The 26,677-nt window shown below is 38.5% G+C and overlaps 1 protein-coding gene across 2 annotated transcripts in view; it reads left to right on the forward strand.

The window, feature by feature from the left end:
* The window catches only part of LOC126266986 (pre-mRNA-processing factor 6), a 72,587-nt gene that overhangs the window by 21,691 nt on the left and 24,219 nt on the right, over positions 1 to 26,677 (forward strand). For both annotated transcript variants that reach the window (XM_049971726.1, XM_049971725.1), the window contains 4 exons: positions 4,657 to 4,830; positions 9,958 to 10,097; positions 24,046 to 24,188; positions 24,558 to 24,736. In XM_049971726.1, coding sequence (XP_049827683.1) covers positions 4,657 to 4,830; positions 9,958 to 10,097; positions 24,046 to 24,188; positions 24,558 to 24,736 — 636 coding nt within the window. The remainder of the gene's footprint in view (positions 1 to 4,656; positions 4,831 to 9,957; positions 10,098 to 24,045; positions 24,189 to 24,557; positions 24,737 to 26,677) is intronic.

Raw genomic sequence — 26,677 nt, forward strand, 5'->3', positions numbered from 1 at the left:
CGTGCCTCTTTACAGGATCATTTAGTAATCACGAAAGCGTTACGGAGATGATAGATAAACTCCAGTGGAAGACTCTGCAGGAGAGACGCTCAGTAGCTCAGTACGGGCTTTTGTTAAAGTTTCGAGAGCATACCTTTAACTAAGAGTCAAGCAGTATATTGCTCCCTCCTATGTATATCTCATGAAGAGACCATGAGGATAAAATCAGAGAGATCAGAGCTCACACAGAAGCATACCGACAATCCTTCTTTCCACGAACAGTACGAGACTGGAATAGAAGGGAGAACCGATAGAGGTACTCAGGGTAACCTCCGCCACACACCGTCAGGTGGCTTGCGGAGTATGGATGTAGATGTATATGTGGATGACTATGTTCCATGATATGAAAGCAATTGTGCCAAAGGCTGAAAATAGGAAATTGTCCAGTCAGCAGGGACATGCATTGTAATCATATCTATCAGTGACAGAACACAGCTTTTTGATTTTATTGTTTTATCAATATGTAGCCTTGATGTTTTTCTCAGATGGGGCTTCTTGCTGGCGTCACTAGCAGTCATAGATTGTGTAAGGTCAGAGCTTCAGATTGACAAAGCTACTCAAACAAGTGCACACAACAGAGATTGGGCTGGGCAATTGTTTGCTGGTGCAGATGTTGTTACCTCGCCATCATTAGTAGTGCTTAGTAAAAACTGTGAAGCTTTTGCTGGTTAAAAAAAGCTATTCAGGCTTACAAAAGAAATCTACCTACCAGCAATGATCATTAACATTGCAGGAGATCTCGAAGAACTTCAGATAACTGATTGTCGTGAGCAGCCATCGCTCATCCCTAAAGGTGTGCATGCCATTGGAGAAGAACTGCGCTCACTACCACTGCAGGAAGGAAGCTGCTGTTGAGCTGCCAATAGATTCTGGGTTTCTTGAGGAACAATGTCAGTGAGTGTTAGCCATTCTGCCCCACTTTGCCAATGTTGGCTGAACATTGCATAATTCAGGAAGTAATGGAGAATGTGGTGCAAGTTGACATCATTCTACCTTCGGAGAGTCCTTGGAGCTCTCCTGTAGTCCTTGTGAAGAAGAAGAAGGATGGCACATGCTGTTTTACTGGTACCGAGCGCCGCAGGTTTCGAATCCACGCCAGATGGCATGGAACTCGATCACCACTAGAGGTCTCTGCAGCAGTCATGCTGTATGCCGTGGCTGCACTTTCTCCTGGCCCTTAGTCTAATGTGAGGGCTCCACTGTGGAGCACGTGGTCCCAGTGGCCAATAGTGACGTACCCTGTGTGCATTTAGGTGGCTGCCTGTCACTCAGCAAGGCAGTCTGGTATTCGCATTGAATCAGTTAATGTCTCACTTACAGACATCGTGTTTACATTGCGTGTGCTTATTTCTCATTTATGAATGGATGTTGTATTGATTTCGTGAGGTTATCTCTTGTGACCCTGTTGCTTAATACTTTGTTGTTGATCTTGGTGTCTTGCTATGTTGTCCATCGTCGTGCTTGTACTTCCATTCCTGTTCGTCTGTCTTATTTGTTTACAGGCCGCTCCTGTCCGGTCCTGCTGCATTTTCGTTAGCGGCAACCCTGCGACGATTCCTATTGCGATTACAACAGTTTTAGTGTAGACTGCCAAAAACTGAACAAAATTGCAAAGAAAATTGCTGCCCATTGCCTCTCATTTTTTATGCCTTATACTGCTTGAAAGGAGCAAAGTATTTCTCAACTTTGAACATGCAGCCAGAGTACTGGCGAATTGAGGTTAATAAGGCTGACCAGGAAAAGACTGCCTTCAGAACATCTGACAGTCTCTATGAGTTCAAATTTATGCCATTTGGGCTGTGTAACACTCCAGCCATCTTTTGAGCATATGGAGGGTGATCTGCTTTGACACCTTAAATGGATGATGTGTTTTCACTATCTGGATGACATTATTGTTTTTCAAAGGCATGTGAAGAACATCTAACCTGTCCGACAACAATGTTGAAGCGTGTTCAGGCTGCAGGTGTCCATCTTAAATGGATGATGTGTCTTTGCTATCTGGATGAAATTATTGTTTTTGAAGAACATTTAACCTGCCTGACAACCATGTTGAAGTGTGTTCAGACTGCAGGTGTCCATCCTAATCCAAAAATATATCTCTTCACCACCCTGGAAACAAAAATTTTGGGGACTCAGTGAATGGTAGTGGAGTCTGACCAATCCAGAGAAAAAAAAAAAAATCACAAATTTTCTGTCTCCTTGGCACATTCATGATGTGCGACATTCCAGTGGTATGTGCTTGTACTACTGGAAATTCATAATGGATCTCAGTATCAAAGTACGACCCTCGCAAGGACTACTGCAGGGATAGAGAAATTTCCCTGTAACAAGGTGCAAGAAAGATCTATTCTTGTCCTTATGAAGGCACTAGCATCTCACCAGTCCTATCATCATGCGACGAGAATGCTGAGACAGAACTGCACTGGTGCTAGCATTTTTAGTGAGAGTTACTGTTCTAGTACAAATCCACAAGGGTGCTGAGAAGATGATAGCTTATTCTTCCAGATTACTCTCCAAGTCCAAGATGAACTACTCTGCAATGGAGAAAGAGTGTCTTGTGGTTGTTAGAGCCATCAACAATTTCTGGCCATATTTATTTTGCAAACCATTCACCATTGTGATGGACCACCATTCTCTATGCAGACTGACTGGCCCACAGGATCTGTTTGGTTGACTGGTGAGACAGGCAGTGAGGCTTCAGAAGTACAAAGTACTGTGGTATTCAAAAGCAGACACAAACACAAGCATATCAACTGTCTTTCAAGGAAGTGTTTGACAGTTACAGCAACGTGGATGAAATATCATTCATCACTGCACTAAATGACAGTGCTGCTGAACAGAGGAAAGATGCAGCACCTCTGAAACCACAGAAGCCTTTAAGGAGGAGGATCACATGAAAGATAATTCCAATTAATAAACAGAATATTGTATATGAGGAACTATGATCCAATGAGTGGCAGCGGTTGCTTGTCATTGTAGCTCATCTACTGCTACTTATTCTGAAGTATTTCCATGATCCTCGTACTAATCACTCGCTTTAACTTGGCACTTAAATGGAAGATGCTGGGGACGAAAGCTTGCTATTGGGTTGTAGCACATTGGTTGCTGGGACAAGCCCCACTCTTTCTCACATCCAGGCAGCTTACAACTTATAAAAGAAATGAACACATTATCAGTTGTTCTTTCTTAACTCATTATCTGTTACCATTTGATATGTGTGATGTTCATCTGTATTTACACTCATACTGTTAGGACTGAAAGAACACAGACTGTCAATCACTAACAGGTGTTTATTTCACACACCATGAAAATAGGTCCAGTTCGCAAACCAAAGTCTGTTCCAATAAACAGTGTCCAGTTAGTCCAACCAAGCATTGACAGAGAATGATAGAATATACTGAAATAGTAGTCCAGAATTTGGAGCATGATCCTAACTCTTGATCATTGGCATAGGTAACTGTGTAGTACAATGAAGTGACATGAACTGCCTGTAGTGGCCTACATGCTGTACATAGTGTTTGCACCTGCTTGAGTAGGATTGGTAGCCAAAGGCGAGACTTGTATCCATGTTGCAATGGTTCACACTCTATCAGACATATTGAAATTGGCCTGTCTGGCCAACTGGTGAGTCTTGCTGGCATGCTATGGCTAGTGTTGTAGTTGTTGTTTATTCCTTTGGCAGATCATCCAAGGTAGCTGTAAAAGGGCACAGTGCTGCCACTGTTCGGACTGTTTTGCGTCTCATATCCAGCTGAGACATGAAGTGGCAGTCATCGCACTCACTAACTGCCTTGATTGCATTTTAGTATGAAATATTGTAATCCGAATGAACCGAGTTGTGGTAACTTTGTGCCTGCACTGATGAATGTTGTGTTATACGGGTGTACATAAAGTCCAGGAACATTTTCAATTATTTATTGCACAAGAACCGAACATTGTACAGATATCATACATTTATTACTTTGAAGAGAAACCCTGAAAATTTCTTTTCATATATATCTCCACAGCATAGTTTGGTAATTTGCTGATAGTCAGTGCTAGACGCGAACATGGCAAGTTCAGGTGCTGAGCGAGCTTTCTGTTTGTTGGAGTTTGAAATAGCCTCTCCGATCACCAGATCTCATTCCGTGTGACTTTTTTCTGTGGGGACACATTAAAGATCTGAAGTATGTACTGCCTGTACCATGTGATGTAGCAGAGCTCCAGAAGAGAATACGGGAAGCGACTGCCACAGTCAACAATGCCATGCTGGGACAGGTATGGAAAGAATTCAATTACCGTACTGATGTCTGCTGGGCCACTCATGGTTCGCATATTGAATGTTTGTAAAAAAAAAAACTTTCAGAGTTTCTCTTCAAAATGCAATATGTATGACATCTGTTCAATGTTTAGTTCTTGTGTAATAAATAATTGAAAGTGTTGCTGTACTTTATGTTAGCAAAACACTAGTTGTCAACATCATGTATCTACTGCCACGACTACCATCAATATGTTCTGTTTCATTACACACAACAGGCAGGTCTCCCACTTTCCAGTAAGACATGCATTGAATCATAGCAGTAATTCCATTCCATATAATATTATTTTGCTGTGATGGTATTTATGATTTTTTCTTAGGTCAATCCAAAGTCTGAAGATCTGTGGCTGGAAGCAGCTCGACTGCAACCTCCAGACACTGCACGAGCTGTTATAGCCCAGGCTGTTCGCCATATACCCACTTCTGTGCGGATATGGATCAAAGCTGCTGATCTGGAGACTGAAATAAAGGCAAAACGAAAAGTCTACAGGAAGGTATGATATCCATATTATGTTTTTGATTGTTTGTTTTCTGTTTTAGTAAAACACTTAAAACATGTCTGAGCCCTTATCACTGAGGAGTTAGCATGCTGCTGTTTGTTAGTAGAGAACTAGTGTATCTGTTATTAGAGGGGGATGGACTACAATCATTCTGTTTTGAAACCATCTTGATAAGTAAAAGTAAAGCTGCCCTTTATGTGAAAGCTGCTTTGAACACTTCTGTGCTATATTACATATGGTTGTATTGCAGTTGATATGCTCTACCTCTGACCTTTCAGTTAACTTACCTAACCAGTTGTGCATGAATATACAGATTTTTATGTATTTTTTCAACCAGTAATTTCCACTGTTGTTAATCTGCAGTTTAAAATGCTCTTAAAGACATGAGACAGCTTGGTATTACAGCCATGGGTGAAGGAAATGATATGTGATGGGAGGGGGGGGGGGGGGGGGAGGGAGACAGCATCTACTGAGGATTTAATATGTAACTTTTAGATGAGCAGTCTGACACTTCCCCACTTTTCCACTGACATATCTGACATGCAAACTTCATGTATCTAACATGGATAACACCAGTGTCAATTACAAAAGCCAATGTGCAGTAAGCTGCATTTCCTTCACCTTTCAATTCCTTTTTAGCAGGTGTTGCCACATTGTCAACTTCTCATTTATTCCACACCATTCACACAAACAGTCTGTTATGTTCAGTTGTTTCAAATACTGTATAAGTGAGAAGTCACATCAATAAATTACGTTTGTGTGTATGTCATTAGATATTTTCACTATATATGTATCTTAAATGAAGCCTCCTCTTCTACTTTGTGGAACTTCTTTTTCATATTTATTCTATGTATAATTTCTTGTAAGCAGAATTCCTTCTACCTGTAAACAGTAAATATATGAGGAGTGGAAATGGAAAACATGTCACAAAATTGTTGATGTTTACATTTGGTACTCCTGCTTCTAGCACAATCAGGGGAAATGCCTAATTTCATTACTCATTTAATGGATTGTTTTTAATATGTTTAAACTTCTTCAGAAGAATTTAATTCTCTGCCCCTGAGGTGAGCAAGTGCTGTGGCTGACTGGGATTTGTCCACCTCGTAGTATAAACTGGCTGCTGTTGCGCCTGTTATGCAAGCCAAAGGTATTGAGAGGATGAGTTCTGTGACATCTCATCAATATTTTTCTTTTTGACTATAAATTACTGTTAATTGTTTTTTTTTTTTAGATTGGTTGTAAAGTTTATCAAAAAGTAACAAGTCTTGTACATTAGCTCACTTGAACAAAATGTAATATAAATGAAAAAATACATTACATATCAGCAGAGATAAGTGGACTGGATCTTGCTTCATAGCAGTGAAAAAGGTTGTAATTACATTTGTTTCCCATGTTAACTGGCCTTTTTCCAATTGAGCCTGCTGTATAAAATAAAATCACCAGAAAGGAAACCATAACAATATTCTAAGTGCAATTTTTTTTCAGAAACAAGTTTTTAGTGCTGTCACATTTGTGGTACTCTGTTGTATGTCCCAACATTTCTTCCAAGTGTCTAAACATGGGAGACATGTTTCAAACATTCATAACTAGAAGGTGCATGGTCTTTGTGCCAAGCAGTTCTTCCTTCAGAAGTCCAGTTGCCATTCAAAGAGTGCGTACAGCTAACTTCTTTGATTTTAAAGATGCTGCGGAAAGACTATTGTCAATGTATGCTTTGTAGGAATGTTTCCTTATGTACCTTGTAAGTCGACTACCAAACAGTAAGAGCAAGGTATGGTAGGTGTGGCACAAAGAACTACATTCACGCATGATCAAGGAGCACATCTAATACCCGACCACACAACTACAAAGAAACATACGAAATACTCTCACAATTCATAAGTTCTGGCACTGTCACTTGCTGGCGTGGTTGGTACTGGGAAAAGGCACAGCACAGGAGAAAAGGCAGATGCTGAGCAAGGTGGTAACTCGTCCCCGATTTTCACCAGCACAGTGATATTCTGACCCAAGGAGTGGAATGAACAGTCTTTATCGGAAAACATGGCACAAAACATCACTATGCAACATCAGATCCCAAGAATGGAGTTGTGTAAGAAACAGAAGTCAATACTGAGACTTTTTTCTGTGTTTAATTTTGTTATTCTCTTGGGGGGGGGGGGGGGGGGGGAGATTAAAGAAATGAGAAATGGTTTTTGTGGACTACAGTTCGACTAGTTAAAATATTCCTACAGTATTTCTGTTCTTGTATTATCACAAATAAAATGAAGTGCCTCTGTTTTAGTGGTGCTTCAAACAAAAACTTTCTTGTTGGCACTTAGAACCAGTTTCATGGTGCAGCACGTAGAACATTCTTAATAAATTATTTTTTCTAATTTGTCTTAGTACATTGTCTGGTGATGAGGTGAACAGTATAATTCTGTGGGATCATAAAAGCTTTTCAGCCTTTTTGGATACAAATAAGTTCTGTACACAAAAGGATGCATAGATTTTGGAGTCTCCTGACAAATTTGAGATTTGCCAGATTTGAACTTTTTCCACTTCCACTCTCCATATGTTCCTAACCTGTAATAATGTGAATTATGTATAGATTGCTGCTCACCATATAGAGGGGGCACTGATCAGCTGACCGGCACATTTTAAGGTACATTTAAAATTAGACTAATTCATATTGTTGTTATTCCGTTCCAGATTTTCTATTATTTGTTCATACCTGTCACATTTTGTGTGCACTTCTCGTATTATATATTTCTGAATCAAGTGCTGTGTGCGGATTCCATGCTGGGGAAGGCTGTCGCATTTATTGATCGGAGCTAACCTAGACCTCGGGCTGCACTACAGATCAGTCCATCAAAAGAATCAGTATTTCAGAAGGAGGAGGGGGCTGCAGGGTGGGAGCAATATTGCACTCTAGCCAAATAATTCAATAATTACATACTGTATCTTCTTTTGGATTTGTAATCAACTACTAAATAACATCAGAAGTTAACTCCTAGATAAAATGTATAGGTAACTTATTGATCCCTCAACATCACATTTCTCAACAGTTTAGCACAACAAATCATACTAAAAGATGCATTTTATAGAGATCTTTAATGCGGTGTACGTTAGCTTTGCTGCATGCTTAATGTTTTTTTGTATTTTCATTTCTAAACTTCAGACTTCAATGTTTTGTGCGCTCAAGTCTTGGCATTCTGAGATTACGTGATGAAACCGTGATGTTTCCATGAGGTCACAGGTCTTGTGCTGTGACTGGCTGACTTGAGCAGCTCGAGCAACCAGCATGGTAATTTATGCACTGTACTTGTCATATTCATACTTGTGTATTGCAAAAATATATATTTTAGGTGATCGTACAGCACACACAACCACTCAGCTGCATTGTACATTGCTGTGTTAAAATTGTGTGTATACGCGTGCCTGGATTTATGCTATTTTTGTTCTCGATTCATGTTTACGTCATGTCTGGGTCCACCGTGTTCCTTCACTTCCTTCCTAATCACATGTTCCAAAATTTTATCTGATAAGTTGCACATTGAATTCAAATTGCATTGTTTTCGAACTTGTGGTATGCTGCTGTTATTAGCAAGATAGTAAAACTCACTATACTTGTGCATAACACCCAAAAAGAAACTTGCTAATATTGAATGTTATCTGCAATCAGCTAGCAAGGAAACGAAAGTAACAGGACATATTTTGCACAGTGGTACATTTCACGCACTTTTCTCTCTAATCATTCATGAAATCTCTTGTTGAGTGCTGATTCTTATGTTACCGTACTCTAGTGTACTCTGGCGAGACGTTTGCAAATTAATTCCAGTGATGGACAGAATTGGCAGAAACAGGAAACTCTCTAAAAAACTATCAAAACAATATGTCAACTAATGGTGCATCTAAGCATAGCAGAGATATATAGAGATAGGGATTCAACAGCAGAGTTTCAGCAACTCTCTTCATTCCCTTTTGATGTGAGCAATGGGACATGAAAATTGTGTGTACATTGGTAGGACACCCTTAGGCCGAAACACCAGAGCCTTCAGGATGCCCAAACATCAGAGCCTTCAGGATGCCCAAACATCAGAGCCTCCAGGATGCCCAAACATCAGAGCCTTCAGGATGCCTAAACATCAGAGCCTTCAGCATGCCTAAACATCAGAGCCTTCAGCATGCCTAAACATCAGAGCCTTCAGAATGCCTAAACATCAGAGCCTTCAGCATGCCTAAACATCAGAGCCTTCAGGATGCCTAAACACCAGAGCCTTCAGGATGCCCATAAGAGCTGTACTTCAAGAAAGCCACGCCCCCAAACCTCTGCTACGTGGTATTTCTAAGCGCAGCCTTAGGAGTAGCTATTACTCGTTAGAAAAACATCGCATGATGTCACATGTCAGTTTTGACCAGCATTATTTAAGTCAATGTGGGAAATATGTGAAATGTGTTCTGATAATTTAAATTCTGTAATACATTACCGAGAAACTTATTTTAATATATATTTTGGGATGACCTTTAATTAGGAGCCGCATCTGCTCTGAGTACATTATATTCACAGATCTGACGGAGCTGGTGTAATAACTTCGCAATATTTTGTGAATATGCTGTAAATGTACAATATGAATGTTTAGGGAGCAGTGTTCATGTCTTTGGTGTAATGTTGCTGAAACTTCACACTTTATAATGGGTCTGCACTGAAGAGAAATTTATGCTGTTTGACAGCTTCTTACTGTTCTGTCCTATTATCAGGTCTCATGTCTATAATTAATACGTGATTCCATCATGGAGGAGACCTTCATTTCAAATTCTTGTTATTTTTTGTTGAGCGTGGTCCACAGCTTTCATGAATCACAAAAATGACATTATATAACACCTTAAGCTGCCATTATTATTATTTTTTGTAAAGACTAAATTGAACTAATTGCCAGGATTTTATGAGCAGAAAGGAGGAGATCATTAACATGTTAGGGAGGCATTATAAGATGTCCAGGTATTGTATACTTTCTGTCTAATTTCATACTGTTCTGTCATGTTTACCTGTCTCTGCTTTTCTCAGACATGCCATTGTGTTGTTAAGTTTTGTAGTATATGTCATGTCATCCTTTCTCAAAATGGTTAAATGGATTATTCCAGGCTCTTGAACATATACCTAATTCAGTTCGACTTTGGAAAGCTGCTGTAGAGCTTGAAGACCCAGAAGATGCAAGGATTTTGCTCAGTCGTGCTGTAGAATGCTGTCCAACTAGTGTTGATCTCTGGCTTGCACTTGCTAGGTGAGTCGGCTATATCTGTATTATTCTGTAACAATATTTTGCATTTTTAGTTATAGTCTGCCTTCTTTCCAACATGTTAACTGTCATCAGACCAGTGAGACCAACAGTTTTACTTACTGAAAACTCATTGTTCAGTTATTAAACTCAGTTCCATGATAGCTGTATAAATAGCTGTGTATAACGTGTTAGTCTGTGATGCTACATTGATACCTCTGTTGGTATTTGTGGAATATGCAAGTTCAAGCAAAATATTGCCTCTTAGCCAACATGTTCATTGACAGAAATTAAAACTATGCTTTCAGTTAATAGTGAAACTCATCTTTGTGCTTTGTGACTTGTAATTATCTAAAAAACTTCGATAATATAAAATTATTGTATATCTGCCAGTAACAAAAAAAGGATTTTATGGGGTCTATTGGACTGACACATTGAGAAATGTATGTTTGAAATTGTTAAAGAGTACCAAACAAGAGGATTGATGTTGGCTATATTTCCATCTGTTGTGTCTTATCCTATTCCCTCCTATTTAAATATAAGAGTATGTTCTTACATTTGTGTAGCTGTTACACATTCGCCTTTACTGGTTTCCTCTGTTCCTTAATTCCTCATGCCATTTATATATTTTGTTTTATTTTTATTTTATTTATTTGTTTATTTTTTGTAATTGTCAAATAAACTTTGACAGATATATTTGAAGCAGCACCATATAATACACCCCTTTTAGAAATCATAGATAAACAGTGTCTGAGTAGTATAAATGGATGAGTAGCTGTCTTTTTAATAGTGGTAGTTTTTTTATTTTTTCTGTGCAGTAGTGAGATGCTCATCTGTGACTGCTGTGTGGATAAATAGTGTGCAAATGGCTTAGCTAATATTATGAATTGTGCTATAATTAATTAGGCCATTTTCAGTTGTTGAAGTACTATGTAGAAGCTGCTAATTGCTTCCGTATGCTATTGTATATATGCTTTTTATTAACATTTGTGGAATTTCTTTTTAATATGGATCTGTTGAATGCAATGTGTGAAAGATTGACTTCAAATTAGTACCACTGTTTGGTAATAACCTGATTGAGCTCTACAGAAAGTGCAGCAGGTATTTTGATGATCAATTTTGATGTTTAGTATGTCAGAAGTAATAAATCACTTTAAATAGTAAAAATGGAAGAGGGAGAGAACTTGACAGGGACAAGTATGGAAGAAATTCTACAAAATACGGAATTGATCATTTATTGCTATCTCAACAGAGGATTTTACATTGCTGCTTAAATTTTTTTCTCAATTTTTGTCTCTTTTTCTTAATTTTGAATTAGAATTTTAAGAGAGATTCGTATCACATATAGCCATACAGGCGCACTTAAGGGAAGTAATGAGTAGTGGTCCTTAGTGACTCTCTCTGCTGCCATGTTGAAAAATAACTGCTAGAGTGGAGAGCAGCTACGAAAGTGGGTGAGGGTTGGATGCGCAGAAGCATGCAGAAGTGTACCACGTAACTTACAGCCAATCCCGTGTCAGTGACATTCATGTCTTCATTCTGTGGGGGTCATGCTGTGTTCCAAGGTTCTAACTGTTTATTTCAGTCATTGTGTGCCATGCTGAGTGCTGACTGCCTTCATAGTGTTCATTATGAGTGATGGTAGGCAATCACGCCAAGTACTACACAAACAGGTAAGAGGAATAGTGTTCTGTGCTTTAATCCATGTTGGCACAAGGCACAGGTCATGCTGTTGCTAAATGCCAGGAACAGACAGCTGAAGCCTGTGGTGTTTGGTTTGAGGACCATTCAGAGAGTATCCAGTGATGCTAAGATGTCTACACAAGCCTGCAGCTCAGCTGTTTTCAAATCACCAGGGAAGCCACACAACCGCAATAAAGAAGTGGGTGAACTAGATGATTTCGCGAAAAATGTTTTGTGGCACAAAGAGTTCAGCATGTATTCTGAAGGCGAGTGTCCAACAGCAGAGAAACTAGTTTCGTGTATGAAAGAAGCTGTAAATTTTAACGGAAGCAAATGGACTATGTTAAGGAGACTGAAAGACATGGGGTTCAGGTATCAGAAAACGAATGATGGTAGGAAATTATTAATGGAATGAAGCGATATCGCAGCTGCAAGAACTGTGTTTTTGAGAACAATGCAGGAGATCAGAGAAGCTGGCACATCTATAATTTATTACTTAGATGAAACTTTCGTTAATCAGAACGACGCAAGGGCAAAGGGTAACAGAATAATAGTGGTTCATGTCTGATCAGCAGATACTGGCTTTATCCCCCAGGGTAAGCTGATTTTTAAAGCATCTGTAGCTAAGAATTCTGAAAATTACCGTTATGAAATGATGTACAGACTCTTCAAAAGGTGGTTTACATGACAATTATTGCCACATATTTCTGCGTTTTCAGTTATAGTCATGGATAATGTGAGCATCCACTCAGTGCAAGTGAACAAAGCTCCAAATACGAACTCCAAAAAGGCAGACCTTATTGCATGGCTGTCGCCTAACGGAATACCCCATAACTCGTCGCATACCAGAGCAGAATTGCTGGTTCTTGTCAATCGACACAAGCCTGCATACAGAGTTTATGAGATAAATGAAATTGCAAAGCAGTATGGACACAGTATCATTAGTTTACCCCCATACCATTCCCATTACAACCCAATCGAGCTGGTATGGGCTCAGGTGAAAGCATATATTGCGGAAAAGAACAATACATTCAAAATTGCAGATGTTGAGACACTTACACATGAGGCAATAGACCGCATCTCAACATCTGCATGGGCAGCTTGTGTAAGACATGCAAACAAGCTGCAAGATGAAGAATACAACAGGGAAATTGGCAGGGACACGGTTATGGAGCCATTCATCATAAATCTTGCTGAGTCTGATTCATCTACATCAGACAGCAAAGACAATGCCGTGGATTTCTTGCTGTGATGAATCTAAGTACCAATTACTGCTACTTATTACTTTGTGTGACCGTGCCTGCAGCAGCATAAAAAATTAATAGAAGCTCAAGTTTTTATCTTTGACTTCATAACAATGCCATTTTCTTCATAAAACGTATTTTGTTCAATTAAGTACACATGCTGTAACACCGTAGCGGGTTGCGCAATGAAAGGAAATTAGCTTTTTGTAACACATTAAATGATCTATTTCTGATATCCTTACGGTCACAAATTATTAAAACTTGAAAATGCTTTTAAATGTATTTGATCGCTGTGGGTGCGTAATGTAAGCAATGCAAAAATTCATTTGATTAACGAAACAAATTGTTGTCGTTCAAAAAACAGAACATTAAACATTGACAGTAAACATTGAAATAATGAATCTGCATCATGATTACTGACAAAATAGTGTATGTATTGTCTTGAGATTGGAGCTCTTCTGTCTGTCTTTGCTTTACAAATAAACTGTACTTTTGGAAGGGATCCGCCTTGAGCAAAACACGATTGTTTCTTTTTGTGCTATCAACCAGAGGTGTTTTGTTGAGATTTCAGCATCATCGCTGGGCTTTCATTTGCTTTCTGTTATACAATAACAAAAATATTCATTATTACGTACATATATTTAAATTAGAGTTTTTATGAAAGTTTTTACAAATCTGAAAACAGCATAAAGTTTTCCATATATATATCTTGCTACCACGTACAGTGGTTTTCCTGATTTTTTAAATGTTTTACAGCTATTTTACTTTCAGAGACTCGTCTTCAATCATATAGAACTTAATATATTAAAAACAAAGATTCCAAGACTTACTAAGCGGGAAAGAGCCGGTAGACAGGCACAATAAATAAAACACACACACAGAATTTCTAGCTTTCGCAACCGACGGTTGCTTCTTCAGGAAAGAGCGAAGGAGAGGGAAAGACGAAAGGATGTGGGTTTTAAGGGAGAGGGTAAGGAGTCATTCCAATCCTGGGGGCGGAAAGATTATTTATCTCAATATTTTATACGATTGGGAATGTTGTGATTGAGTGCAACATCAATTAATTCTGTGTGGAAGGTTGTGTGTGTGTGTGCGCGTGTGTAAGGATTCTCATTAGTTCACTGTGGAACGATGTTTATGCTAGTGTGCCATCAGCTGTCTCAGTGTGTGAACTGACAGAAGGAAATTGGCAATGTTGCATTGTATCTTCCCTCTCTCTGTGCACAGAATGCGTAACACACCTGCCTTTTTAGCTTCTCACCATTCAAAATCTTTGTTCCTAGTATTTAAAATTCAGTAGAGAAAACCTTCTCATGCCTTTGTACAGCAATGTCATTTTGAAGTTGTTTTTATCTCAATATTACATTATCATTAGACTACATATACTTTCTTCTTTGATATAATCACAATTTTCAGTGCCTCAAATTATTAGTATGGCAGTCTTTTTTTGTCAAAATATTTAAAGCATTTTGCCTTGAAGTTGTTTTCTTCAAGAGTGCAGTATATGTGTTGTTAGTCTTTGCTTGAACAATAAATATGATTTGAGGATTCCTCCATGACCAAAACACAATTTATTATAGTTCACTGTTCCCTGTACATTTTGATGTTACATAGTGAATAACCAAAGTAAAATAAAGCTTAGCCAACCAATGGTGCTGTATAATAACACTTAAAATTGTACAAGGAACAGTGAACAAGAAATTGTGTTTTGATCTAGGTGGAATCTTCAGAATATATTTACATTAAAAGCATTTATGAGTTATGTTATTAAATTTGTTTCATCACTTCATATCATCCCTTGCACATCAATACAAAATTTGCATTTGTATCTTTAAGATAGAAATTAATGTTTTATGTGGCTTTAAAATCAACTGTGATAGTTAAGTAATCATGTTGTGCCTGACTGTTACCATGTGTAGAAATAGTAAGTAAGGTATGAGTTTCATAATGATGTTGCCCTCTGGAGAAGGGCGAGTATTGCACATATGTCATTTTGGTGCTGGATTCCAACGTATTCACTAAAAGTAAATCAGTCATATTTGGTGTCAGTTCCAATTTTATTCCTTCAAAATACGTTTTACCATGTGAAAAATCAGGGGAAACTGCAAATTACAGGCTCAATCAACTATCAGATTGTACATAAAGAACTCAATTCACATAACCATTTTAATTTGTATCTGTATTAGAGCTCTCTTCAGTGTTGGTTCAGGCAATTGGAGACACAGTTCCATCACTTAACAAACTGCAGCAGTATTCATAGTATATAATCTGTTTCTCACATACTTTGAGCAGTTATTTTTAAGTTTTTCTATAGTAACTGGAATTTTTTTCATGTAAGCTTTGGGAACAGATGCAGGGATAAAAAGTTACCCCTATATTTTCAAGGCAGCTCCAGCAAAGGCACCATTAGATTCTATCTCAAAAAACACTGAAAGAGATTTATTTTTTCATAGCGAAGAATGCAAACGTTGTGCACTGAAATTTTGTGGAATCCATTTTGGTCACCTTTAAATATGAGGAAATTGTTGCAGAGTATAGTGTGGATGACAAGAGAGTGAGGTTTGCAGATTCAAGTGATTTGTGTCCATCCCTCAGGGAAGTACGACAGCATATACTTTATTTTGTTCTCTATCTTACAATGAATAGTCACGCTCTAATTTTATGTGTGCTGTTTTTTAAAATAAATAAATAAAATATGTGAGGAATAGACAGCATGTGTTGAGGGTTTTTGCATAGCACGGTGCACAAGCAGACAGACATAGTGCTGTTCTGCTGACCACCAAATCCGTATAATTTGTCTGATGTCTGGTAGTGTCAATACGTAGTTGTCCCATACATGACAAAACAACAAATCGACATATTAATTTTGAGGTAAAGACAAGTGAAAGTTTTACAGTTCCTTAAATCAAAAATCATAGTAGTCTTGAGCAGTTTGTCTTATTCCACAAGTAACAGGTGGTAACGTCATGACCTCAATTGGTCACAAGGCCCCTTTGAAGTGTACCACACCACTTGTAGATTGGAATTTACAATCACAATGCTTGAATCATTTTATGCTAGAACTTTATTTCCATTACACTTCTTTTGGGGCAGAACTCTTCTTTGTAAATGTTTGTCATGATTTGCTTCAACAGTTTCTCCTCCCACGTCAGCCAATTGAATGGCAAACATTTAGGACACAGGTCTCTCTTCAGTCCCAAGGATCCTAAATTGTATCCTTGGATTATTTCCCTGTATTCCGGTAGAGATGCTGACTTGAAGTTGTCCTCTTCACATTTGGCTTTGGCTTTATAGCAGCTGTGTGTTACTGTAATATTCAGATTTGAGTTAAACTTACGACTGCAGTAGCCTTATTTGATAGAAGATAACTCAAGTTGTGCTGCCTTATGTGATCATCATCTCTGTCTGGCAGTTTATTACATTTTTCTTTCCCAACAGCACATTTTGAAAGAGCCCTTCTCACCATGTATTGTGGAATGTTTAAGGTTGTTGTTGTTGTGGTCTTCAGTCCTGAGACTGGTTTGATGCAGCTCTCCATGCTACTCTATCCTGTGCAAGCTTCTTCATCTCCCAGTACCTACTGCAACCTACATCCTTCTGAATCTGCTTAGTGTTCTCATCTCTCGGTCTCCCTCTACAATTTTTACCCTCCACACTGCCCTCCAATGCTAAATTTGTGATCCCTTGATGCCTCAAAACATGTCCTACCAACCGATCCCTTCTTCTAGTCAAGTTGTGCCACAAACTTCTCCTCTCCCCAATCCTATTCAATACCTCCTCATTAGTTACGTGATCTATCCACCTTATCTTCAGTATTCTTCTGTAGCACCACATTTCGAAAGCTTCTATTCTCTTCTTGTCCAAACTAGTTATCGTCCATGTTTCACACTCCAAACAAATATTTTCAGAAATGACTTCCTGACAATTAAATCTATATTCGATGTTAACAAATTTCTCTTCTTCAGAAACGCTTTCCTTGCCATTGCCAGTCTACATTTTATATCCTCTCTACTTCGACCATCATCAGTTATTTTACTTCCTAAATAGCAAAACTCCTTTACTACTTTAAGTGTCTCATTTCCTAATCTAATTCCCTCAGCATCACCCGATTTAATTGGACTACATTCCATTATCCTCGTTTTGCTTTTGTTGATGTTCATCTTATATCCTCCTTTCAAGACACTGTCCATTCCGTTCAACTGCTCTTCCAAGTCCTTTGCCGTCTCTGACAGAATTACAATGTCATCGGCGAACCTCAAAGTTTTTACTTCGTCTCCATGAATTTTAATACCTACTCCGAATTTTTCTTTTGTTTCCTTTACTGCTTGCTCAATATACAGATTGAATAACATTGGGGAGAGGCTACAACCCTGTCTCACTCCTTTCCCAACCACTGCTTCCCTTTCATGCCCCTCGACTCTTATGACTGCCATCTGGTTTCTGTACAAATTGTAAATAGCCTTTCGCTCCCTGTATTTTACACCTGCCACCTTTAGAATTTGAAAAAGAGTATTCCAGTCAACATTGTCAAAAGCTTTCTCTAAGTCTACAAATGCTAGAAACGTAGGTTTGCCTTTTCTTAATCTTTCTTCTAAGATAAGTCGTAAGGTCAGTATTGCCTCACGTGTTCCAACATTTCGACGGAATCCAAACTGATCCTCCCCGAGGTCCGCATCTACCAGTTTTTCCATTCGTCTGTAAAGAATTTGCGTTAGTATTTTGCAGCTGTGACTTATTAAACTGATAGTTCGGTAACTTTCACATCTGTCAGCACCTGCTTTCTTTGGGATTGGAATTATTATATTCTTCTTGAAGTCTGAGGGTATTTCGCCTGTCTCATACATCTTGCTCACCAGCTGGTAGAGTTTTGTCATGACTGGCTCTCCCAAAGCCGTCAGTAGTTCTAATGGAATGTTGTCTACTCCGGGGGCCTTGTTTCGTCTCAGGTCTTTCAGTGCTCTGTCAAACTCTTCACGCAGTATCGTGTCACCCATTTCGTCTTCATCTACATCCTCTTCCATTTCCATAATATTGTCCTCAAGTACATCACCCTTGTATAAACCTTCTATATACTCCTTCCACCTTTCTGCCTTCCCTTCTTTGCTTAGAACTGGGTTGCCATCTGAGCTCTTGATATTCATACACGTGGTTCTCTTCTCTCCAAAGGTCTCTTTAATTTTCCTGTAGGCAGTATCTATCTTACCCCTAGTAAGATAAGCTTCTACATCCTTACATTTGTCCTCTAGCCATCCCTGTTTAGCCATTTTGCACTTCCTGTCGATCTCATTTTTGAGACGTTTGTATTCCTTTTTGCCTGCTTCATTTACTGCATTTTTATATTTTCTCCTTTCATCAATTAAATTCAATATTTCTTCTGTTACCCACGGATTTCTAGCAGCCCTCGTCTTTTTACCTACTTTATCCTCTGCTGCCTTCACTACTTCATCCCTCAGAGCTACCCATTCTTCTTCTACTGTATTTCTTTCCCCTATTCCTGTCAATTGTTCCCTAATGCTCTCCCTGAAACTCTGTACAACCTCTGGTTCTTTCAGTTTATCCAGGTCCCATCTCCTTAATTTCCCACATTTTTGCAGTTTCTTCAGTTTTAATCTACAGGTCATAACCAATAGATTGTGGTCAGAGTCCACATCTGCCCCTGGAAATGCCTTACAACTTAAAACCTGGTTCCTAAATCTCTGTCTTACCATTATATAATCTATCTGATACCTTTTAGTATCTCCAGGGTTCTTCCACGTATACAACCTTCTTTCATGATTCTTAAACCAAGTGTTACCTATGACTAAGTTGTGCTCTGTACAAAATTCTACGAGGCGGCTTCCTCTTTCATTTCTTAGCCCCAATCCATAATCAGCTACTACGTTTCCTTCTCTCCCTTTTCCTACACTCGTTTTCCAGTCGTCATTGACTATTAAATTTTCGTCTCCCTTCACTATCTGAATAATTTCTTTTATTTCATCGTACATTTCTTCAATTTCTTCGTCATCTGCAGAGCTAGTTGGCATATAAACTTGTACTATTGTAGTAGGTGTGGGCTTCGTATCTATCTTGGCCACAATAATGCGTTCACTATGCTGTTTGTAGTAGCTTACCCGCATTCCTATTTTCCTATTCATTATTAAACCTACTCCTGCATTACCCCTATTTGATTTTGTGTTTATAACCCTGTAATCACCTGACCAGAAGTCTTGTTCCTCCTGCCACCGAACTTCACTAATTCCCACTATATCTAACTTTAACCTATCCATTTCCCTTTTTAAATTTTCTAACCTACCTGCCCGATTAAGGGATCTGACATTCCACGCTCCGATCCGTAGAACGCCAGTTTTCTTTCTCCTGATAACGACATCCTCCTGAGTAGTCCCCGCCCGGAGATCCGAATGGGGGACTATTTTACCTCCGGAATATTTTACCCAAGAGGATGCCATCATCATTTAATCATACAGTAAAGCTGCATGTCCTCGGGAAAAATTACGGCTGTAGTTTCCCCTTGCTTTCAGCCGTTCGCAGTACCAGCACAGCAACGCCGTTTTGGTTAATGTTGCAAGGCCAGATCAGTCAATCATCCAGACTGTTGCCCCCGCAACTACTGAAAAGGCTGCTGCCCCTCTTCAGGAACCACACGTTTGTCTGGCCTCTCAACAGATACCCCTCCGTTGTGGTTGTACCTACGGTACGGCCATCTGTATCGCTGAGGCACGCAAGCCTCCCCACCAACGGCAAGGTCCATGGTTCATGTTTAAGGTAGATAAGAAAAAATAAAGCAAATTAGCATTTCATTCCTTCTGCTGTGGCCAAATGCCTTTGACAATTTAGTGTAGTCCCTGTTGTTCAGTCTTTCTCAGACTCTATTGGGCATATCTTTCAATAAAATGGCGTCATCGGTCTGAATTTTTTGTGTTCCTAAAAGCATGGGGTTTCTTGAGTTGGTCATCTGTATCAAATAATACAAGACATTTTTGTGTTTACTTACTCTGTCGTGCTGCAGATGGTCAGGGTTACTATTTCCACGCTGCCTATGTAAATCTGGATCAGAATAATAAAGAGATTGACATCTGGCTCTTTCACAGTGCTGCTACTATAGCAACAGCGCCAGTCAGAGAATGCGTTTGGCCGTGCCTCCTGTTCTGCTCACCATTGTCAAATCTTTGTTCACTGTTGTCAAATCTCTCTGCTACTGCAGGTAGCAGCCATTGTAGCCCAGTTGTAGACAATGCTCACGGTTGGCAACATAAACAGTTGTGGTCCGTTACATTGTGTGCTTTGTTTCTCAGTGGTCCGTTACATTGTGTGCTTTGTTTCTCAGTGTGACAAGTTTATTTTGCTTCAGAATGTCTGAAACTTGTGGCTAAAGTGTGCAGAATGGAAAGTTCAGCTATCTACTCATCTTTTGTTTGCTCAGACACTTGAATTTGTTTGTTTGGTGTGGGAATATTTCTAGAAAGAGAGAACAGTGGTGCAACTCTATTGCCTCTAATGAAGGTAGTCGAAAGAACTGCAGATGCCTTAAAGATACACAAAAATACTGCCATCAAAACTTGTAAGGAGAAATACTGTGCAGAATGGTTCATCCAAACTGCGGACACCTGGAAAGAAGAGGACAGAACCATGTGTTCAAACAAATTTCGGGCTTGCAGCCGGTCGTCATTCAATACTTCCCACGATATTTCAACTGGGCACCTGCCAGTCATCTGCGACATCTCACCTGAAGATGACTGGCAGGTGCCCAGTTGAAATATCGTGCGAAGTATTGAACGACGACCGGCTGCAAGCCCGAAATTTGTTTGAACAGTCAATTCGTCGGGAAAATTTTAAAATTCACATCAGAACCATGAGTAACAAAATTGGACTCTTTTTAACAGGATGCTGTTCATTGCCATATATATGGATATTTTGAAAGAAAAGAACATCCATCTATAAAAAAGCTATGTGTTACTCTTTTCAAGGCAGGATGATTCAGTGGCAGCAAAACTTCTTTGCTAATGGTTGTCAGAGCCCTCAGTTTTCAGAATAAAAAAATATTCGACTGAAAATTATAATGGAGAGAGGTGGCATCGTAGCATGGCTTTGTCGATTTTTAAGAACAATTGTTAAAGTGCCATTTGAAGACATTGTGTGACTTGACAAAACCTGAATAAATGCTGATAATTCTGTCAGAAAAGTCTGGACAGATGACAGCATATGTGGAAGTTCTGCTGTTCCTGTGCCAAAGGGTGCAAGAATTATTGTGTTGTGTGCTGAAACTGCATCTGGTTTCATACCTAATTGTCTCCTTGTTTACAGATCGAAGAAAACAAGCAACTGCCATGAGGAAATGAACTACAACAGTTTTCTGAAGCAGTTCAATAGCTTAAATTGGCCATCTGTCATTGTAATGAATAATGCCCCATACAATTCAGTTATTAAAGATAAAGCTCCAACGATGGCAACAAAAAAGGCTGATGGAGGCTGATGTTGTTGAATGGTTGAAATGCTGCAATGTGAAAATTTAAGATGATTTATGTAAGGCGGAGCTCATGGAAATAGTAAAAAGAATAAGCCACAGTTTCAACAGTATGTTGTGGATGAGGTAGCTAAAAAAACATGGCCATGGGGTTCTTAGGCTTCCACCAAAGCACTGCTACTTTAACACTATCAAAATGATTTGGGCTCAAATTAAAAATTACCAGGCAAAAAATAACAGAAGCTTCATTGTGACATGAATTCAAAGACTGTTAGGGAACAAATAATGCTTGAGAAGTGGAAAAATGTTGCACGCCACACAGAAACGGTTGTTAAAGAAGCATGGAAAAGTGAAGTGAATGTCAAGAATAATATAGAAAATATAATTATATCCTTGGACTATTCCAGTGGCTTGTCAACAGACTAGAGCTCATATAATGACATTGTCGAGGGAGAAAGAGATTCTGAACTAAGTGGCATTTACCTTTTACCTTAATTCATCTTTATTTTTCTGTTTGTATTTCATATTTTTTACTGAGTGGTGTATATTATAGTTGCACAATAAATCTCATCCCATTATTAAGGAATTTTCCTCTGCACATGTATGACTCTCTGCATGCACACTACAGTGATTGGTAAGTACTCAAGCAGTTTGTATTGATTTAATGTTGTTAGTTATTGTATTTACATAAATGATTCAGATCCATTTCAACACCCCTTACATACTGAATGTGACAGCTGACTGTGATTCATTCAAATTATTGTAAAAACAGTGCACTTCTTGTTGCTTTTGTTGAAATATACAAATAATAGGGACATAGTATCATTTTATACATGGGAGTGCGTTTGATAAACCACACGGATATAATGATCCTGTAAAGTGAATTTAATATTGCACATTAATGGCGGCGTGAGAAGGTAGTCCAGTAAGTAACCACACAGCTGTTGCTGCTAAAGCCATAATGCACATGCACGCACTGGCAAACCGACATTGTTGCCCCCTTCCGCACCCAGCTGTGCTTCACTGTCAGTCTCTTTATTATTTTGATCTGGGTGTAGATCCAGCATACCATATTCATTCCACCAGATTTTTTGTCTATTTATTTTCTCCACATTTTCTCCATTTCTTAATGACTGCAGAATGAATGATTATCAGTTATTAAAATGACATTTAGGTTCTGTGATGAAAATCACAGTGATATAATTAAGGTGCGTTCCTAAAGAAGGTTTACTACATTTTACTTTGGGTACCTTTATCCAGTTGCGATCATTTGTATTGCTGGTATTGTTGTTATGATTAATAACAGTCATTATTAAATCTGGTGATCTCAGTACAGCTGGAAGGATAGAATTCATTAAATGCACCCTGAAGATCTGATTCTGGGCCTAGGGAGCTTAGAAATTTAAAGAACAAAGAATCTAATGTAACAAGATATAGGATGCATTTTGTTTTCGTTTTGCTTAAACATCATCTGTGCTATCCTGAGAGTTGTTCTCGCTCTTTCAGTCATACTATACGGAAATTCAACTCACCACAAAAGTGAAGTAAAAAATACACAACCTTATTTCCTGCTATGCTTTTGAGCTAAGTCTTTGCCTAACTGTAAAGCTGTCTGTAATGAACTCTTCACATAAGTGAACAGCTATAATGTTGTCACATCATTACACATCAAGTGAGATAAATAATGATGAAATTTGAGGTTGTAATCATATATAAGAAAATTTGTCATGACATCTTATCAATATATTTAATACATCCTTGCTTACACAATGATCTCAGGACATTTAATGGAGTGTCAAGAATGCAAATATGTGTTACTCGCTCTTCTGGAATTATGCCAACATGCCAAAATCATGAATGTGCGACTTTCATTGTTGTGGCATTACAAAGTACACTTTTTTAAACTTCTGTTATAGCAGATGTTACGTTTTATCCATTACAAAGGATAAAGTTTTCTGCGATTTTGCAAAATTACTCCAGGCAAATGTTGGGTTGGTTCCTGTGAAACGGGTACAGCTGATTTCCTTTGTGATCCTTTCGTAAACTGAGCTTGTGCTCCATCTCTAACGACGTCGCTGTCATCTCCCTTCTTCAATAACAGAGGGCATGAAAAATGTAACTCACCAATGCATATGAGTCAAAATCATTTTAGCACATTGTGGTTTTGGAATAAGAGAGATGATACCGTAGCATGCTATTTGTTGTTGCTGTTGTGCCTGATTTCAAAATATCTTTATGGTCTGGTTGTATGCGGAAGCAAGAACTGAAGAAAACTTGAGCACACAAGGATTTAATTGTACTGTCTCCAGCATGATTCTAGTACATCACTTTTTACTCGTGTTCCACTTACTATATACATAATCTCATCATAACACTTTTTTGAATGGACTTTGCCATATTGTTTTAATTTCATCATTTTGCCATTTATTAAACTAGATTATTTCCAAGCATTTATTTGCATTGATGTGCATTTATTTTTGTAGGTCAGGAAACTTTCTTGTGTAATAATTTTTTAATGGTGTTCTTCCTTTCTGTGTCTGAATATTGTGTCTTGTATTTGTCACAGATTAGAGACATATGAAAATGCTCGTAAGGTCCTCAATAAAGCAAGAGAAAATATACCTACTGACAGACAGATTTGGACAACTGCTGCCAAACTTGAGGAAGCCAATGGGAATAATCATATGGTGGAAAAGATCATTGAGAGAGGTAAGCAGATTCATTGCAAAAGGCTTATGACAAAAAATGATCCACTTTAAAATATAATTTCACAGTAACAATGAAAGTTTTATGAGACAAATAAGCCAGTTGTAATTTAATGAAAATATTCTCTTTGTGTTTCCTACATTTTTGTTGTTATTGTGGGCGTCAGTCCACAGAATGGTTCAGTGCAGTGCAGCTGTGCTTTATAGTCTATCCCATGTGAGTCACTTCATTTCTGGATAACTGCTGCAACGTGCACTCATTTGAATGTGCTCTCTGTAGTCAAGCCTTTGTCTCCCTCTACAATATTCATCTCTCACATTTCCTCCACTGCCATATTTTCTCACATTATCATATATTTTTCTCTTTTTGCAGCAATAACATCTCTGAGCTCAAATGGTGTAGAAATCAATCGTGAGCACTGGATTAAAGAAGCAATAGAAGCTGAAAAATCAGGTTCTGTTCACTGCTGTCAAGTACTGATCAGAACTATAATTGGACACGGTGTTGAAGAGGAAGACAGGAAACACACTTGGATGGATGATGCAGAGTCTGTAAGGAACCACTTTAAAACAATAAAATTTATAGCATTTGAAAAATGAAACTAATGTTTTAGTGACAGTATTGTGCAAAGGATAGTTGCTACTCACCGTATAGCAGAAATGCCGTTTCGCAGATCGACACAAGAGAAAGACTGTCAGACGAGTAAGCTTTCAACCGAAAGGCCTGAATCTTAATTCGAGAACATACATGCACAAACACACTTGAAGTGCAACTCACACACTCACATGTCCAAAGTCTCTGGCTGCCGAGGCCAGACCAGACTCGGCATGTCCTGTCTTTGTGAGTTGCATTTGCATGAGTGTGTATGGGTGTGTTGTCTACTTCTGAAGAAGGCCTTTTTGGTTAAAAGTTTACTTGTTTGACAGTTTTGTTATTGTGCCTATTTGCAACTCAGCATCTCCACTATATGGTGAATAGCAGTTATCCTTTTCATAATACTGTCATTATTCTGTACTGTATTTTTCCCATTTTTAAACAAATGATTTAGATTCCACTTTGCTACTTGGTATAATGACTTCAAACTTAAAATTGAAACTTCACAAGAACACATTGTTGGTGATAGATAAACATGGAATGAATTTAAATTTTTAAGTAATTCTTAACTTTTTCTCTTTGTTCAAGTTGTCTCATTAGTATATGTCCTTACGAACAAGAAAAATAAAATGTAAATCTAACACTGTTGAGTATAAGGTGCCAAAATTAATTTTAGTTATAAACAATTGTAATGCATCATTGTATTTGGAAAATAAATGTGACTAGGATAACAGCAAAATCTAAAACTGCAATTGGAATACAACCTGGAAATACAGGTTTGATGCCAATGGTAGCTATATATTTGTGGTCATCTGTCAGGTGTTCTTGGAGTAGCTGGTGCTTTTCAACAAATCTTGCTGGAGTGTAGGCAGCAAGTACGCATGATAACACAAGTTACAATACCTGAAGAAGAGCACTTGGCAGTTGTCAAAATATTTTACATGAAATGGAATTACCGAGCGAGGTGGCGCAGTGGTTAGCACACTGGACTCGCATTTGGGAGGACGACGGTTCAATCCCATCTCCGGCCATCCTGATTTGGGTTTTCCGTGATTTCCCTAAATCGTTTCAGGCAAATGCCAGGATGGTTCCTTTGAAAGGGCATGGCCGATTTCCTTCCCAATCCTTCCCTACCCGAGCTTGCGCTCCGTCTCTAATGACCTCGTTGTCGACGGGGCGTTAAACACTAACCACCACCACCACCATGAAATGGAATCAACAGTTCTGCTGTACCCCAAAAGCATGCCATTAAGCATATTTATTGCTTTTAAAAACTCATTAAAGTGTGATAAGATACATAGTGTCAGAATTTAAGATAATTTTATATTCTGTATTGAAAATGTGAAAGAACTCGTCCCTTTTCTGGTAAAAGTCAGGTGGTTACTTGAAACAATGAAGCATACCGCATGATAGGAAAAAGTCACAGCTCATTCCAGTCTTTAAAAGATAATTGCATAGCATTATAGACCTATCTCATTGGTGTATGGCAATTGTAGAGTCATGGATTATATTTCATGCTTGTATGTGATGATTTTTTGGAACAGAATCAACAACATAAATGCCACAAGTGCCAGTCACATGAAACAGTGTTTACTCTGATCATATGTCAGATCCAAAAGGCTGAGGTAGCAGACTCCAGGTTGGTACAGTGATTCTTAATTCTAGAATCATTCAGAAAATTTTGGTGAAATACATGAAATACAAGAAGAAGATGACTAGTGCTTAAGATCATTAAGTGTAATGCAATGTGCATAGATAAATGAAAAGACCTGGTGTTGTTCAATTGGCAGTCAGTCAACTTTCAAGGAATGATCACATAAATGTGCCTTTGGGAAAGGCAGATGCAAATCATGAGGGATTGTAATTTTCCCAAGAAGGAGATTGCTTACAAAACTCTT

Source organism: Schistocerca gregaria, chromosome 4, assembly GCF_023897955.1.
Source record: "Schistocerca gregaria isolate iqSchGreg1 chromosome 4, iqSchGreg1.2, whole genome shotgun sequence".
In the NCBI taxonomy this organism is placed as follows: Eukaryota; Metazoa; Arthropoda; class Insecta; order Orthoptera; family Acrididae; genus Schistocerca; species Schistocerca gregaria.